Genomic DNA, 19,110 nt, shown 5'->3' on the forward strand with positions numbered 1-19,110 from the left:
TATAGCACTTGAAGAGGAACTAAAAGCCCTTGAATTTGTTTAATGGCTAAACTATTATTATTTTGTATTGCTTGACTGCTTTCCTTTGTTTCTACATTTTCTCACTTCTCTGATTAAATTTAGTCTTTGGAACTCAGCAAAGGCCTAGGAAGCTAAAGTTTTGCTACAAACGAGGCAGGTGGAGGACATGGAGGAGGGTCTGTCCTGGGAAGGCCCCATAGGGTCCTGCTCGGTTACATCCTCTGGGACATCCCTTTGCTGTCATCCTAATAATTCTCTTTGCCTTTATGCTGAGCTGATGCCTTAGGGTTCTCTAGAGAAGCTGAACCTATACAATGTATAGAAAGAGGCCAATGGAGAGAGATTTATTTTAGGGAATTGGATTATGCAATAGAAGTGCTTGACAAATCTGAAATCTGTAGAGCAGGCCAACAGGCTGGAGACCCAGAAAAGAGCTGATCTTGCAGTATTGAGTCCCAGTATTGAGGAAGCATGCCTTCTTCTGAGGACCTCAATCTTTTCTTTTAATACTTTCAACTGATTAAATGAGGCTTACCCACATTATGAAAGTTAATCTGCTTTGCTCAAAGTCTACTGATCTAAATGTTAATCATATCTTAAAAAATACCTTCACAGAAACATCTATACTGGTGTTTGACCAAAAAACTAACCACCATAGCCTAGCCAAGTTGACACATAAAATTAACCATCACAGTTGGTGTCCCTTTTGCTTTGGTATTATGTCTTTCTTTTTTGGCTTACTCCTTCATTTTGGTGGAACTCCTCCAGTACCATCTTGAAAAATATGCATGGCAGATAAATTTCTTGAGATCATGAATGTCTGAATATGTCTCTTCTATCCTGATATTTCATTGACAGTTTGGCTGTGTACAGAATTCTGGGTTTTCCTTCATAAGTTCAGAGGCTCCATTATCTACTGGATTCAAATTTTGCTGTTGAGGAGTCCAAGGCCATTCTGATAACTGTTAATCTATATATGACCTGGTTTTTCTTTCTAGAGCCCTATGAAACTCCTCTCTGTTCTAAATTTTCTGATGTTTAATAATGAGTTTGGGGTAAGTCTATTTTTAACCCTTGTTTTGGAGATTCAGAGGGTCCTTTCAAACTAGAAACATATGTCCTTCATTCTAGGAAATGTTCTTTGTGATGATTTTTTCCCTTTATTTTCTCTGCTCTCACATTCTGTAATTCCATTATTCAGATGGTGGACCTCCTGTACTTGTCCACTATTTAGCATATGTTTTCTACTCATCTTTTTCTGCTTATGGTCTTTTTTACTCCACTTCCTGAAAAAAAAAATTCATACTTATTTTCCATTTATTCTGTTGAGCTTTTTAATTTTTACTTTTGTGTTTTAATTTCTAAGAGTTCTTTTTTTCTCTCTGAATGTTCCTTTTTTTCTAGCACCATTTTTATTAAGCTCCTTTCATAAAGGTCAACAAAGAACTAGTTACTAAATCTAATGAAGAGTATTTAGTTCTTGTCTTCTTACCCTCTCATCATACTCATGGCTATTCCCTCCTAGAAATATCTTATTTTCATTTTGGTTCTTCTTTCTTTGTCAAGCTCTGTAAAAATCATGATGATCCATTCTTAACCCTCATCATTACTACTCTTTTCACTTAGCCCCAGAGTGGTATGTAAGCACACTCATAGCTTTAGCTTCTAAACTTATGATTTCCAAAGCTCTTCATCCCAGTTATCATTCCTAAATGTAAAATTTGCATAAATTTCTCTTCTGCATTCTAATTTTCCAGTTATATATGAAGCAGCAGTATCAATTAAGAGTAAAGAAGGGTATATTGGAAATTTTGAAGAAAAGATATAAAAAGACATCTTAGAGAGGAATAAAATAATCCAACTAAAAATACATAGTAGGATCACCCATACATATCTGAACTACAGCAGTAATAAAGACTAGAAAGTGTACTTCTTGTTGTTTTAATTTTATGTCAGGAGAACATGATTAATGGGGAACTAACCATATGTGGAAAAAGCATTCCAAAAATGTTACTATATATGCATAGAGTTTGCTGGATTTGAATGTTTTTCTTTCCTATTTTTCTCTTTCCCACAGTCCCTGAATTGACTGCATGATTAAGAAGTATGTTTTAAGCTGATCCCGTTACTTACTAAGTTTGTGATAAACTCCCTCCACACTCCAGTTTTATGGTTTCTGTTTTTTGACACAAGATTCTAAAAGCCTTCTTGTCTATCACCTGAGGGTTTCCCTCTACCTTTGAGCAAATCTTATTTCTAGAGGACAGTGTTCTGGGGATGGGTCTTTATTTCTTCCCTGTTGGCTGTTAGAGTTACTGTTCCACTGGGTTTTTTTCTCCATTTCAACCTAAGATGAAACTTCCCCTATGTTGTTGGGGTCCTTAGTGTTCTTTATGTGTTTATTGATTGACTTCACTATTTTTTTGGATTAAATTCGCACTTTAATGCCTACATTTATAGCTATGATTAAGATTTCATGGAAAGTCAGCCCTTAACCTTCAAGGAGAAATATGATGGAGAGGAAGACAAAACCTGGTAGTGCCATCCACACCTTGAGCTCCACCTATTCTCAGAGAAGTCTGCTCTAGTTTCAGGAATCAATGCCCATTCCAGGGGACATAGAGGCCTTCTCACTATTAGTGACATATGATTTCCCCACTGTTACTTTGGCTACAGTAAGAGCAAATGCTTTTTGAATTTCCAGAATGAGCCTGCTTCTTAGACATCAATCTTGGACACATATTCACTTGAGCCTGAAAACCTATGCCAGAAAGCTGCTCCAGCTCTGACTTCTGCCCACGCAGTTCCCTAAGGAGTCAATGACTGGGGGCAAACTCCTCAGGTAAATGCATACCTCATTATGAGCTACAGCTCTGCTCCCAAGCCCTTCTGTGCTCTAGTGATCCATGACAAGGATCCTGGCAATTCCATTCTCTCAGACTGGAGACAGCTTAAGTAGTCCAGATCTTGGTCTCTTTGTCATGGGCTTCATCTTCACTTTTGGGTCTTCTTAGGGAAGCGGTATCTCATTACTAGTAGAAAGAGACATTTGTCATGTCTTAACTCATTCACATCCTAGAACAAGTCATCCCAAAGGGTTGTGGTCCAATAATGTATCACTGAGGATTCCATTAGGTCAGACCTACTTCTCCTTGGAATTGTCATGGTGGAGTGGAAAAGACAAGTTGAGTTTCCTCTAGAAGGTAGGTTAACCACACTGTTGGACCTATTTATGCATTTGTGTCTCCAAGCTAAACTCTGCAAGGTCCATGTTGTATTCATCCTTCTATCATCATTGTAAGCACAAGGCCTGTCTTATAGCAGACATCCAAAACCTATTTTTGAAAGAATGAGTGAATTACTAAGAAGAAACAATAAAGGTTGTTTTCTATGGATTATTAGATCTTAAAAAATACAGTATCAGAAAGAAGCATCACTGACTGTAACCATTTACTCAGACGTTTCTTTAGAGTTTAGCTCTCAAGCATTCTTGGCTAGCAGAAACAGCATTGGTGTCAATAGATTATTCAGAGCCCCAAATCATGTTTTCCATTTGTTTTCTGTATGCTCGCTAGGAAACTATCAACTCCCAGTAGATCTTGGATGGGCTAGAATCTTTATGTTTGCATTTTTCAAAATTGATAATGCAAATGCCCATGGAACAGAAACAGCTTTGTTTCACTGGTGGTAGAAAAATCGAACACTCTGAAAGTAGTTCTTCTAAATGTATTCTTCCCACCTCTAGAAGAAATTCACATGCAATTTCCCAGAATCTCCCAATAACAAGAAAAGTCAAAATCTACTATGTGCTTCTTGAGGGCCACACATGACATTATCTCATTGAAACCACACAACACACCAAGGTGGTAAGTAATATTAACCCTATTTTGCAGACGGGAAGCTGTACTATGGGTAGGTAATTTAACTAGCACAGTCACCCTGTTAGTAATGGCAGAGCTGTGCTTTGCCCCAGGTAGCCTGTTGTGTAATTACACTATTAATTAGTGTGTGTCCTGCCTAGTGCTCAGTTTAATGACATTACCATTAATTCCACCTATTTCAATAGATCTCATTAAAGAAGAAACAGGTATAGGGCATAGATGGGAAAGAAATTGGCTGTAATAAACTATGTGTGTCCCTGAAACCCCTACATCCATTTCTGATATTTTACAGATATATGTATCTTGAAAAAGTGCCATTGGTTATTCCAGAGTGGTTAACGTCTTTGCCCCCACCTTCACAGTTCCCCTTCCACACAGCTTCACCCACACACATGTGCACATAAACTTTGAAAACAATTGTTCTTTTTGGCTTGGGACTTGGATAGTGGTCATTAGCAAAAAGTGTTGAAGGAGTTATAGGCTTGACAGGTCTAAGTAGATTTCTTGTGGCATCTTCAGTTGTAAACTGGTCTGGGGTCTCTGAGTAAGACCTTGGTCTTAAATATCCTTAAATATACCAAAGCTGAGCAGAACTGGGTAGAAAAAGGCTGTATCAGTCTTGTATTTACCTTTGTGATGACCTTGAGTTGTCTGATAAATCTTACATTAGACATTTGTAAACTCTGGTCTTGTTAGTACCCTAGACTCCTGTACTGGTCCATTTCATTCCTCTCTTGGGTTCTGGGTTGGATTGGCCTGGTCTCTGCTCTAGATGAAATAAATGTTTTGTTTGCAAGTCTTCGAGTCTTGTGAGGATGTGGGATGGATTTTTTTTTACAGTATGTTGGTATGAATTATGGATTATTCTCTTGGCTGAGTCCTTGTAGGAATGTGCCCTCATAAGGCTTGCTGTATTTGGCTTTGAGATTTGGCTAGACTCTGGCTGGATTAGGCTAAAGGGGAATGGTGATCAAACTTCAGGCTGGGCTTGGGTCTGGTTTAGGATAAACTGGGATGGTCTGTGGGCTTAGCTGAGGTGGGTTGTGAACTATATTACTCAGGATCTATCTCTGGGCTGACACTGACAGAAGTATGAAATTGGCTCATTTTTTTTCATGGCTCTGGATTGATCAGAGCTGGGTTAAGACTGTGTTGAATAAGTTCTATCTCTGCATTTGGGTGGCAGTAAACAGGGCTTTCGGACGGGTTTGGGACTGCCATAAATTGAATCAAGGGATATATTGAAGTGAACTGATTTTCAAGCTAGACTGTGATGGGCTTTGGGTAAGGTTATCAGTGGGATGCTGGGTTTAACAAGGCTTTGACTGTTTCTGAGCTGAGGTTGTTGACGACTTGTCTTATGGAATGCCATCAAGGTATTTTGCTATAGATTATGGTTCTGCCACAGGACTTGAAGTTATTACTGGTGCCTTTTCTTTTCTTACAACCAAAAGCCATCATTCAGCTGATTTAGATTCTTTAAAAATGTTGTTATCCTGAACAGTAAATTGCTTCTGGGAATGCTCTCTTGATTTTTTGCAGATGGTGATCCTATGGAGGACAAGCATGAAGGAAATCTCATAACAGTTAAAAGAGACTAATTTTTACAGAAGGATGTTTTGCCTTTGAAGGCTATGGGATGTCAACAAAGCCCAAGGACCAGTGGGCCCTCCCAGACCTCGGCAAACATTGAACCTATTTGATTGACACAAAATTTGGTGGAGAGTGTCAGATCTGTCCATATTGTGGACAAATTTTGCTAAAGAAAAAATTTGCCAAATTTTCTTGAGTAGTCTCTGTTATCTGGAGCATCTTCCAAAACCTTTGCCAAGAAACTAGACAAATGGTCCTTTGGTGCCCAGTGGAATTCTTAGAAGATTAGATGGCAATGTGAGCAGGATAGCAAACTTTGTTTTCGAGAGCTTGACAAAAGGGGCTCAGTCAAATGTGTTGGAGAGTGGGGGACAAATAAGGGAGAGTGAGTCACTGGAGGCTGGTAGACAGGAAGGTCATATTTAACAATTTCTGTCTCAAAGAACGAAGACTGGCAAATTCAGTAGAAAAGTGATTAGAGTGCAGGGCTAAAGCCTTAAGATGGTCAGTGTAGTAAGGCAAACTCTCCAATCTTTTGGAAGGAAGCAAACTTAAAATTCTTGGTATTCTTAAATATCTTGGGATCCTTCTTTGTGTCATAAAACATGCGAACATTCACAAGTTAACCCCCTATCCCTCTCTCTTCTTGAAATAGAAGTTTCCCCTTCCTAGCAACCCAGTGCAGTCTAATGTCCCCATGCACTGCTCCACTGGCATGCTCCTTGGTGACAAGATGACACGTGTCAAGTCAGTGGGGTTTTCTCAGGGCTTATGCTCTCAACTTCCACAGAATGTGGCACTGTTGATGCTTCTTCATTCAAGAAGCTCTTCTCTGCTTGACTTCCAGATTATCACTCAGACACATCCGTGTGCATGGTTAATTTGCCCTCGTGTTTCTTCAACCCCAGAAATGTCTATCCATATCCCAGGCATCATTTATATTGTTCTTCCACTGACTTGAGTTTGAGAGGCAGAGGAATTCCTTTCAAACCCCATATGGCTTTCTCTATGGAACGTGGGAAGACCAGTCAATCTCCTCCAGGAAACAGGAGTCCTTAGAAGAGATTAGAATCCCTGACAACCTCAATCCAATCAGAGCATTGAGCATTCCCTCGAGATGATGATAACCTTTGTATAAAGGAATATTGATACTTGAACATCTCGGAGCTGTGAAATTAATCTGGGACATGCTAACAGGAACCCATTAGATACTCTTCCCAAGTTCTCCTCCATCCTCAAGTGACTGATCCACCTCTCCATTTCCCTACATGCACTAATTATAAGTCTGTTACATCCTCACAACCAAAGGAAAATATTGCCAATTTGAAGAACTTGAACATATCTCCTCTTGTGGACCTGCTGAGCCACCATAGTGGTATCATACCAGGCACTTCATTTATCCTGTTATAGACTCTGGACACCTTTGTTCTACTTCAACATTCTCTGAGAATAATCATATCTCCATAGCTCAATATCAAGTTTACTTCATGGGCATATTTGGAGGACATCTCTCCATAGTGAGTGAGGCTGGCACAAAACCCTCTAATTGGAAGGTGTACCTGGAATGGATTTTTCTGGGCTAGAGAGAGAGAGAGAAGGATAGAGTCACTGTTGAGATCTAGAAATGGTCAGCATGTATTAACAGACCTCTATCTAGAATATTGAAAGAAAGGCAGAGGCAACTTGGTCATTCAAGCATCTGAATCCCTCTAACTACCTTTCTGTCTTCTAAAACAACATCTTTGTCCCAGGGGAGAAGCTTCCACTCTCTCCCCTTTTCCATAACTTTGTTTCATACTGAGTTTCCTTCCTCCCTGAAAATTCCCTCACCTATCTTTCATAATGGTGTCTCTAACTTTGAAGAGTTCTATCAGGACTCTTCTGATCCCCTGCCAGACTAACTTTCTACACTATAAACGTCTAAATACATTACTCTGTCAACCAAACTCGAAAGGACCAAAGAGGTCCCTAGAGCATGAGGATGAGAGAAGACATTCATAATCTTCCCCCAAATCCCTTTCCAGTTCAAGCTCTTTCCTATTCTTTGCCAATCCTGTCACCCACAAATGTTCTCTCCATTATGTTTTCCTTTTTCTTTCCTTTTTTTAAAAGATTTTTTTTGTTGTGGACCATTTTTAAAGTCTTTATTGATTTTATTACAATATTGTCTCTCTTTTATGTTTTGGCTTTTTGGCCACGAGGCATATGGGATCTTAGCTCCCTGACCAGGGATCAAACCCTCACCCCCTGCACTGGAAGGCAAAGTCCCAACCACTGGACTGCCAGGGAAATCCCTTCGTTAGGTTTTTCTATCTTGTATTCCTTTCCTCTCCTAATCAGATTCCCCTGGTTTTTCTGCTTTCATCTACGCACTTAATTTCTACAGATTTTCCTCACCTTCATTCTCATTATAGAGCTGCAGTGAGACCAGGATGGGTTTTCAATCCTTTGGGGAGGGAAAAGGTATGAGAAAAGAAGACTTGGACAAGTTAGAGTATTTTAATCTCCCCCAAATTATTTTTTTCTGAGAGTAGTTATTAGTAGGTATTTTTTTTTAAAAGAACAGTTTCCTGGTCAAGTAAGCCTGGGAAATATGGTTAGACATTTTTCTCGCCTAAAGATAGCCTGAAAATTTTAACATGGTAATGGGCATTTATTAGTAGTCTATTATTGCATAACAAGCTGCCCTCAAAATTAGAGGCTTAAAACACAAATACACATTCATTCTCTCATAATTTCTGTGGGACAGGAATCTGGGATTGCCTTGGCTGAGTGGTTCTGGCTTGGAGTTTCTCATACGGTTGCAGTCAAGATGTTGACCAGGACTGCTGTCATCTGAAGGCTTGACTGGGGCTGGAGGATCCACCTCCAAGAAGGGCCACTCACATGGCGGGCAGATTGATGCTGGTTGTCAGCAGGGGATCTCAGTTTCTTACTACATGGACTCCTCCATAGGGCTGCTTGAGCAACCTCATGACATGGCATTGGGCTCCCCAGAGAAAGTGGTCCAAGAGAGCAAGGAGGAAACTACAATATCTTTCTTTTATTTATTGAAATATAGTTGATTTACAATGTTGTAATTGTTTTAGGTTTACGGCAAAGTCATTCATATCTATCTATCTATCTATATATCTATCATCTATCTATTCTTTCTCAGATTCTTTCCAATTATAGCTTATTACAAGATATTGAATATAATTCCCTGTGCTATAATAGGACCTTGTTGTTTACCTATTTTGTATATAATAGTGTGTATATGTTAATCACAAACTCCTAATTTATCCGCCCCCAAACACACTTTCCCCTTTGGTACCCATAATTTTGTTTTCTATGTCTGTGAGTCTGTTTCTGTTTTGTAAATAAGTTCATTTGTATTTTTTTAGATTCCACATATATATTTTAGGTTCCATATATGATATTTGTCTTTCTCTGACTTACTTCATTTAGTATGATAATCTCTAAGTCTATCCATGTTGCTGCAAATGACATTATTTCATTCTTTTTTATGGCTCAGTGATATTCCATTGTATACATCTTCTTTATCCATTCATCTGTCGATGGACTTTGAGGTTGCTTCCATGTCTTGGCTATTGTAAATAGTGCTGTTATAAACATTGGGGTCATACAGCTCAATATCAGAAAACAAACAACCCAATCAAAAAATAGGCAGAAGACCTAAATAGACATTTCTCCAAAGAAGACGTACAGCTGGCCAACAGTCACATGAAAAAAATGTTCAACATCGCTAACTATTAAAGAAATGCAAATCAAAACCACAATGAGGTTTCACCTCACACTGGTCAGAATGGCCATGATTAAAAAGCTTACAAATAATAAATACTGGAGAGATTGTGGAGAAAAGGGAACCCTCCTACACTGTTGTTGGGAATGTAAATTGGTGTAGCCACTATGGAGAACAGTATGGAGGTTCCTTAAAAAACTAAAAATAAAGTTACCATATGATCCAGCAATCCCACTCCTGAGCATACATCTGGAGAAAATTCTAATTCAAAAAGATAAATGCCAGTATCTTTTATGACCTGGTCTCAGAATTCACACACCATCATTTCTACAGTATCTTATTAATTACACACAGATCAGTCTCATTCAGTGTGGGAGGGGAGGTGTGAATACCAGGAGATGAGGAATATTAGGGGTCATTTGGGAGGCAAGCTAGTGCAATGCATTATGAATCTCCAAAATTTAGAGACTCTCAAGCAGAGGGGAAGATGAGTGTCTGGAGAAATAATCCTGAAAAATGGAGCAAGAGTGTGTATTGAGGATTCCCAGAATGGAAGACGTATGAAGTTAAAACTGAGTTCTGGCTGGGAACGGGGACTCAGAGCCCACTTGAAAGAGGATCACTCACTGCAGAAATGCTCGCACAGGGCTTCCCTGCCAGTCCCAATCTTCTTGGAAGGTTCACCCTCTTGTAAGCTGTTTACTTCCTCTGTCCTAAATCAAAGATTGGGTGAAAAAAAGTCAAAGTTCACAGGCTGAAAAGAACTTATCACAGAATCTCTAAAATCTGGAGATGAAGACAATCTAGCATACTCAGCTGTTCCAGGCAGGAACAGCTTTCTGTGGGGGACTGTTTTTGCTTTCAGCCACATGACCGCATCCCAGCAGTCTCTTTTATGATCTGCGCTGAGTGTATAGTAAGGTCACTTGGATGACTCAGTTCACAAAGGCCCGTTCTTCTCTGCTCATTTGCCTAGTGTCTTGTTTGCAAAGGTCCCAGCCTGGGGTCGGAGCCATAGTGCTTGCAGTAAGTTCTCATCAAACGTTTACAGTGACCTTATTAGCGGACGTAGGAGAGGAAAGGAAAGGGCAAGGATAAAAAGGCTAGCGAGTGAGAAAGAAGTAGAAATGGGGAAGAGGTAATGCAGAATGAAAGGGAAGATGCGTGAGAAAAAGGAAGGTATAAGAAAACGGGCACACCCACGCTCCCTTGAACGCGGAAGAGTGCTTTGCCGTCCTTGGCCACAAGGTGGCACCCTTTGAACTTTCTTCCCGCATCAATATAAGAAAGGGGGGTGGGTAGAGAGGAGGGAGAAAAGGCAAAGCACTCCCCCAATCAAGAACAATTTGAAAACCCACCCCATAATATTTAAAATCTGGGACAAAGAACCATCAGCACGGAACTGCTTCAATTGCAAAACCTCAGCGCTGCCTCCGGAGCGGCCTGCCGGCTCGAGTCAAAAACAACCCCTTTAAAAAAGCGGACTACAGCGTTGGGATTCTTGAAACCTGAAACCTAGAAACAGAATCTTAGCGGAAACCAGAAGGAAAACCTTGAACTCTTCCAGACAATTGCTTCCGGGGAGTTTCGGGAGAGCGAGGGGGAATAAAAGGCCCGAGAGGAGAGCCCCTCGGATGGCGCGCCCTTGAGGGTCCTGGCGAGTTCGAGGAGCGTGGGAAGGAGAGGACCCTACCCTCTCCCTGGGCTGCAGGTCATGGCCACCGTGGAGCAGAAAGCCCTGGGCATTGGCTTCAAGTGTCTGTCTTTGGCCACTTTTGTGCTCATCTGCGCCGGGCAAGGGGGACGCAGGGAGGAAGGGGGTCCAGCCTGCTACGGGGGATTTGACCTGTACTTCATTTTGGACAAGTAAGTGCCCTGAGTTTTCCACCCTGGTTTAAGCTGGTGATGCTTTCTCCCCGGGCTGGGCTCCTTGGCAGTGTGGCTTTGGGACAGGCATGCATCTCCAGGGACCAAGAGGGGCCACGGGAGGCAGCGGTGCCCCCAGCGCTGCGCCTTTGTGGACGGGGCGCGCCTCCCCCTCCCTCGCCGCTGCCCGAGCCGGCGGGGCAGGCGTCGCTGCTTGTTCTCGGGACAAATTCTTTTCTGCCTTGCTTTCTCTTGACCGAGGCGCGTGAGTCTGAGGATGGGAGTGTAAGGATGCTGTTGACCTACTACGTTTCCGTGAACCCTTTCCATTGGCTTTAGAAACCTTGGTGAGAAAAGCTTGCTTACAAGAGACAGAACTTTAAGGCACGTGTAAAGTAAGAGGCGTGGGCTTTTAAAAGTCCATCGTCTCTTGTTTAAAAACTCTGTCCTACATATTGCTTTACCTTTGTTCCTAATGATAGAATGTAGGCTGACTGGGAAGTTAGTGAAAAATACAAGGCGGATTTCTCCACCTCGGCACCATTGAGTTTGAGGCTGGGGAGTTCTTTGAGGCTGGGGCCGTCCTGTGCCTTGCAGGGTGTTGAGCATCCCTGGCCTCTACCCACTAGATGCCGGTACTACCCCCCTCCAGAATCTCCCCTGCACCCCTGCACCCCAACCCGCGCTGCCTCCACCGTCTCTCCACGGTGACAAGCAAAAATGTCTCTAGAAGTTGCCAAAAGTCCCCTGCGGGTATATTCCTCCTCCCTCTCGGCTTGAGAAACCCTGATGTAGGCGAATTCAAGTTCCTGGCGATTTGACTGGTGGGCTACCAGGGAGGTGCAGGAGCCCTGGTTTCCTTGCAAAAATGGATGAGGCTTCAGGACCGTTCAAGGGAGAGCTGAACTCTGACCAATCCCCCTTAGATTTGCCAAGCCACAGTCATTCAAGGAAGTTTCATGCTATCTACTAAAAAGCAGCTTTAACAATAAAAAGCCCCTCAGAGGAGATCCGTGCTAACACTGGTGTGCTCCCCACTGCCAGGACGGGCGCTTGCTGTTACAGTGGTGGGGAGATTAATTTCACAGACTGGAAACTATTTGCGAGTTGGAAAAAGAGTCCTGCAAAATAAGCTGGCCAGCTAGACACCAAATGTGCTTTGCAGTTGCCCCTGGAGTTTGATTTTTTCCGTAAAGGCTGTTTTGAACTCCAGATTCTTTGGATGAAAAGGGAAATCTCTTTCTTGGAGATTTATGAGAAGGTGGACACCGAAAATATACTTCAATGCTAAGAAATGGAATGTCTTTTGTTACTTCTAGCGGCTGGGAGCACCAGCTCACAGATTCAGAGACTGGGTCTGAAAACAGTCAGTGATGCCTATCATTGTTCTTTTAAAAAAAAGGAAAAAAAAAAAAGAAAAAAAAAAAAAGAAAGAAAAGAAAGCCAGTTCAGAAGAACATACAAGCAGATTTGAAAAAAATGGACAGAATCACCATGTCTCTGAATGGAATAACTCCACACTGTAGAGATATCAACTCTTTCCAAATTAATTTATAAAATGAATTAAACTTTAAAATCAGAGTTCTGAAAAAACTTATTTTGGTGGTGAGAAGAATTTAGCAAAATGATTCCAGGTTTATCTTAGAGGAAAAAAAAACAGGTAATAAGAGCTAAAACATTTTAGGAAAAGAATAATGAAGAAATACTTATACCTCCAAATATTAAAATGTATTGTGAGGTAAATTAATTAAAAAACAGGATGGTAATGGCCAAAGAATAGGTATACATAATAGAAAATCTAGAAATAGATCCAAGGACATGTACTTCCATTTAGTGGAAGTTCAAATCAGTGGAGAATGAATTCGTTATTTTTAAAAATGGTTTTTGAACAAATGGTTGGTAACATGGGAAAATAAAAAGGTTAGATTTATACTTTACCCCACACACAAAAATAAATTCCAAGAGGTTTGAAAATTTAAATGTTAAACATTTCATTTTAAAAATGAAGTGTTGAAAGAATTAGAAGAAAATGTAGATGAGTATTACTGTAATCTTAGATTTAGAGCTTTAAAAACAGAGTAGAAACAATAAAGAAAACTACAAAAATTTAAATATATTAAAATCTTACATGTCTATAAATGAAAAATGCCATAAATAAAAGATAACAAGTTACAAAAACTTTAGCAACATAAATTCACCTCTGTAGAGTAACCTTAATATATAATAAGCAGTTTTAAAAAGATCATCCCAATAGAAAACAGGCTTACTATATAAATAATTCACACACAAAAAAAGAAAGTCAACAAACAAAAAAGTATAACTTCCCTAGTAATCAAATAAATGGAAAAATCAAACAAGACAGAATTTTTATTAAGTTGGCAGAGATTTTTAAAGAATTATGATATTCAGTATTGTCCAACTTGTGGGAGGGAAGGCCATTGTCATATCTTACTAACGAAAATATAAATTTGTTTGGTCTTTCTAGACTTGTGCTGTCCAATAGAACTTTCTGTGTTGATGGAATGTTCTCTATCTGTGCTTTCCAATATGGTAGCCACTAGTACTATGTGGCTATTGACACCTGAATTGTTCCTAGTGGGACTGAAGAAATGAACTTTCTATTTTATTTAAGTTTAATTAATTTAAATTTAAATAGCCACATGTGGCTACTGTATTGGATAGCACAGACAAGAAGATAATTTGGCAACCTGTATCAAAGGAAAAATCCAAGATAGGCAGAAAGAAGTGCCTATGTGTATGTTCATGGCAGTGCTGTTTATGATAATAAAGCTGAAAATTACCTAAATGTCTAACAACAGAGGATTTAATAAGACATGATACACACATGATATTGAGTACGCATGTGATGCATGCTTGTAAGATATTTTTAGGAGACATACTTAATGCTCATAATATACTCTTAGGTGAAAATACAGTTACCAGATGTTATACACTGTGATTCTACCTTTCTAAAAATATAAACACACACATGTATATGTCTCTATTTACCCAATATGTAATAGTATTTGTCTGTAGAAAGTAGGATTTTTAAATTCTTTTTTTACACTTTTCTGAATCTTCACATTTTTCTGCAATGAACATATATTACTTTTATATTCAACCAAAATAAGTTATCCTGAGTTTTTAAATTTTATTTATTTATTCATTTATTTAATTTTTGGCTGCATTGGGTCTTTGCTGCTGCACGCGGGTTTTCTCTAGTTGCTGAGAGCAGGGGCTACTCTTGGTTGTGGTGGGCAGGCTTCTCATTGCGGGGGCTTCTCTTGTTGCGGAGCACTGGATTCGAGGTGCATGGGCTTCAGTAGTTGTGGCTCACGGACTCTAGAGCTCAGGCTCAGTAGTTGTGGCGCACGGGCTTAGTTGCTCCGCGGCATGTGGGATCTTCCTGGACCAGGGCTCGAACCTGTGTCCCCTGCATTAGCAGGCGGGTTCTTAACCACTGCACCACCATGGAAGTCCTGTCCTGAGTTTTTAAAAACTCACTTCAAGTGTGAGGAGGCTGTCTAACCAGCCTGCTGATCTCCAAGCCCCTCACGATAATAGAGGATACTGCCTCTTTCACGTTTAATCCTGGAGTACATTTCTAAATGCACCATAGGATCCTTGGCAGTATGTTGGGGACACAAAAATGTTCCAGGAAAAAAATGGTGGGGAGACCTTTACAAGTACCTACCTTTACATGGAGGTGGACTCCTCTGACTTCCTTTGGTGGTCCTATTGCTTGAAGAGAGGGACTTTTTTTTTTTTTTGCGGTGCGCGGGCATCACTGTTGTGGCCTCTCCCGTTGCGGAGCACAGGCTCCAGACACGCAGGCTCAGCGGCCATGGCTCACGGGCCCAGCCGCTCCACGGCATGTGGGATCCTCCCGGACCGGGGCACGAACCCGTGACCCCTGCATCGGCAGGTGGACTCTTAACCACTGCGCCACCAGGGAAGCCCGAGAGGGACATTTTTGTGCTGAATGAGAAACTTGCTAGAGCTTGCTATGATAAGTGTGTGTACCTCCACCTTGCCATCTCGATTCAGACTAATTTATGGGATTGTGGAGCCCAGAGCTGGGGGATGGACCAAAAAGCAGTGATAGCAAACAGTCCCCTGACTGGTCCCTAAAGACATGGTCTTCTGTCCTCGAAAGAACCTCCCCCAACAGTGCTGTCCAGCACCCAACTGCCGCAGCGTGCAAAGGGAAAGAATTCTGATGCGTTTTTTTCCTTGGGCTTCTAAGATCCTCTGACTGTCAACACACTGTCTACAGGCTGAAACCAACGGCTCACAAGGCACTGAATTCGCCATTCTTCTCCCAACCCCTCAACTCCCTTTTTCCCAGCAAATGGTTCTCTTCTTTTCTGTGACATTAAATCTCAGCTTATTTCAGCTTTAAGCAGGATGTGTCTCTGGCCTGGAAGAAACCCAGATTATACATTTAATGGAACGTCATGTTTTCTCAACCAGAAGCAAAGACTTCATAATGATAACCTAGACTACCACAGTAACACAATAGGGCATTATTAGTGGCTTTGGCAACGGGGCTGGCGGACTGGGCTTCACAAGGCTTTATATGATGGAATTTCATGTTCATTCGAGCATGCTTTTCTGGTTACAGTCAGGAAAAGTAGACTGCTGGGAATTCAATCAGGGATTTGAAAAGTCAGATTTAGAAGGGCTCTGTCCAGAGGAAAACAGTCAAGGAGCAGCTGGCCTTCTTAAGTCTTCCAGGGGGTCCTCTAAGATTAATGCACCCAGTTGACCAACCCCCAGACATGAATGTACCTTTCCCCTCCTGCAAGACTCTTCTGTTATTACACTAGATATTTATGTATCACACATTGGTCTATTTTATGGAGAGATATTAGTCACCTAAATGGAAAAAGTGGATTCTCCATCGTGAGTCTGGGGAAGTGCTGGCTGTATTCATGTGTGCCCTACAGACTTCAAAAATAGAATGGTGGGATGGGGCAGGAGTGGAGGAGACGGTGGGCTGGAGGATGGCAGTAAGCCCTGAATAGTTGATTTCTAAGACTTCCCAAAGCCACAGCCTGTCACCCAATAAATCCTTACATCTGCAGGGGCCCTCTACAGGCTCACCGTGTGTTGCTTCCCCATTAGACCCGCCAGCTCCTTCCTCCATGACTTCCTTTTTGTTCAACACCAATTTTCTCTTTCTCTTTTCCTCATACAAGGGGACCCTGTCTTACCATTCACTCAGATCCACCCCAGCATCCACAATTGGATGGTCCCATGTGGTGATGATCTGTAGGGCCATTCCTATGTGTTATACTCCAGGGATTTGGTCATTAAACAGATTTTTATAACGTTAGACTGGGAACCTCACCACCTTCTGGGTTCCCAACTATTAACTTTCCAAAGAAATCTTTAGAGTCGAAACTAAAGTCTCCCAGCACTTAAGCCATCTCACAAATGCCCCAAAGACAACCTTGCTTGGTCGCTAGGGCAAGTGCTACTGTCTCTAATTTACAGATGAGAAAACTGTTCAATCTTTGTCAATCCACCGGATTAAGTGACCTGTGGAACGACCTAGGATTAGATAATGACAGAGCTGGGACAATGTCTACTGTTGACTCTCAACCCAGCTCTTTCCACTCATCACTGCCCTGGGCAGTTGGGTCATAATGAGAAGCACATGGCAATACGCCTGGGTAGATTCCAGGAATTAAAACCCCCTGCATCAGAGTTTCAGGAAATGATGGTGTATATGGCAGTTAAGGTTACTTAATTGAGGAGCTACTGCTCTGCTGTTAAATCAGTTATAGTTGATTGAAAGTATCAGGGACTCCGACCCTATGCAGCCCACAGAGATGCTTCAGAGGTCTGGGGCTTAAATGATGGATAGGACTCTGAGGACATCTGATTATAATGCACTCAAAGATCCAATGAATTAATAATTTGTTCAAATTGAGTCTGATGGAAAAGGGAAATTCATCTCTGTAGATGTGTTAAAACACAATGACGTAGCTTTTTTCAGAAATGCTTTGGAAGAAGTCTTCCAGTAACAAAACTGCAAACTTGACTCTCAGTAAGGAAAACAGAGTCCATTAGAAGGTACCTTGAAAATGCTACAATAATAATTCTAAGAAGCATCAGGGAAAAAAAGTTTTTCAGGAGCCAGGAATGTCTTTTTTTTTTTTTTTTTTGTATTGAGATGAATTCTATGGCTGGTGTTCAGTGTTCCTCCGACTAAGTTCCAGATTTGGAGAGGACTTATCAGGTCAGGTAATAGTTAGTGGAACTGCCTGCAAATTGGAAGGTTTGGCTTATGGTTCAAAATAAAAATAAATAAGGCAAAACTCTTTTTTTTTTTGTTTTGTGTTTCTGTCTGAGTCAGCCAAGTAATTACTTCTAGTTTCCTTAGCTGTGGAGACCTGGTAAAACTCAGTGTCAAGCTGAGAATAGAATCCTGGAGTGCTGGAGGAAGGCACCTGTCCTAAAATAACCTGCAACTATCTTCAATGCTGAAGGACTCCCAGTGGTCCAGGAACAAACTCTGCCATCCCTTAGCAAGACTTGGCTGTCACAGAAATGCAAATAGGATTTGCTTTATGCTAATTTAGAACGTGTGTCTAATTTTGATGTGTGGCCAAGAGCCTCGATTTCACCTCTCCCAGTGATTACTGGACAACAAAAGACAAAGTGGGTACTTGGATATTTTCTTACATGTTTCCCAGACATGCCAGGTTTGTAATGAAAATAGTAACTAGATTTCTTCCATTTGGAAGAGCTGAGTCTTTCATTCATTTGGCGTAAATATGTTCTCAATTGCAGTCACAAGTGTGTGCTCCATTAAAAGCATAGATGACAATGCCTATTGCAAACAATGTCCTATTCTGGATGCTGTAAGGAATGGAAGAGAAGCAGGAAGCAGTCCCAGACTATTTGCTTTTTATGTAGAAAGACATTAGCAGGACTCCAGGCAGTCAAAGCTAAAGGCTCCAGTGAGGATTTGGGACAGGGGGGCAGGTAAAGTCAGTTTGAGATCAATAAGGAGAAGAAATAATAAGGTTTTCTGAGCCCTTGCCATGCACTGCATAAGCACTTTGCCTGTATAATCCCATTTTGTTATCTCCTTTGCAACCACGTAAGGCCAGCACAGTCATGATCACCATTTGACACATGAGGAGACAGGTTTAACAAGGTTAGCCAATGTCAGTGTAAGTGGTGAACTCAGCTTCAAACCCAGGCCTCTCTGACTCATGATCTATGCACAAGATGAAAAGAATCTAAACGTGCAAGAGAACATTGAATCAATCAGGGTAGGTTAGGTTATGCCGTGGTAACAAACAATCCCCCAACTGTCAGTGACACAAAACAACAAAGGTGTAAACCTTTGTAATCTCTGCCTCTGCTCCATATATGGTGAGGGTCAACAGGGCCTCTGCTCAGGGTAGTTATCTGAGGGCTAGGCTGGTGGAGATTCCTGAACACCAGCTTCCACCATCACGGCTGCAAAGGAAGGAAATGCTGGAGAGTCTCCAGCTGGAGCACTGCCAATAAATTAATAGCTTGTTCAGATTGGATCTGATGGAAAAGGGAAATTCAACTCTGTAGATGTGTGAAATGACATGCATCCTTCCACTCACAACCTCTCAGTCAGAACTGGTCACGTGGCTTCACCCTAAAGAGGGTGAAAAAACATCATCCTGGGACTTCCCTGGTGGCGCAGTGGTAAAGAATCCGCCTGCCAATGCAGGGGACACCGGTTCAATCCCTGGTCCAGGAATATCCCACATGCCGCAGAGCAACTAAGTCCATGTGCCACAACTAATGAGCCTGCGCTCTAGAGCCCACGAGCCACAGCTACTGAAGCCCACCTGCCTAGAGCCCATGCTCTGCAACAAGAGAAGCCAGCGTGATGAGAAGCCCATGGACCGCAAGGAAGAGTAGCCCCCGCTCACCGCAACTAGAGAAAGCCTGTGCGCAGCAACAAAGACCCAACACAGCCAAAAATAAGTTAATTAACTAAAAAAAAAA

At 41.4% G+C, this 19,110-nt stretch overlaps 1 protein-coding gene across 7 annotated transcripts in view; it reads left to right on the forward strand.

Moving 5' to 3' along the window:
• The first annotated feature begins 10,581 nt into the window (after positions 1-10,581).
• The window catches only part of ANTXR1 (ANTXR cell adhesion molecule 1), a 292,266-nt gene continuing 283,737 nt past the window's right edge, over positions 10,582-19,110 (forward strand). For 4 of the 7 annotated variants that reach the window (XR_009534396.1, XM_060117933.1, XM_060117936.1 and 1 more), the window contains exon 1: positions 10,583-11,103. Coding sequence is in view for 6 of the 7 variants with exons in the window: in XM_060117933.1 (XP_059973916.1) it covers positions 10,952-11,103 (152 nt within the window). In the remaining variant the exon portion in view is untranslated. Of the gene's footprint in view, positions 11,104-19,110 lie in introns of all 7 variants that reach the window. The other 3 variants (XM_060117934.1, XM_060117938.1, XM_060117937.1) reach the window with 2 other exon arrangements.

The sequence above is a fragment of the Mesoplodon densirostris genome, chromosome 14 (genome assembly GCF_025265405.1).
Source record: "Mesoplodon densirostris isolate mMesDen1 chromosome 14, mMesDen1 primary haplotype, whole genome shotgun sequence".
Classification (NCBI taxonomy): domain Eukaryota; kingdom Metazoa; phylum Chordata; class Mammalia; order Artiodactyla; family Ziphiidae; genus Mesoplodon; species Mesoplodon densirostris.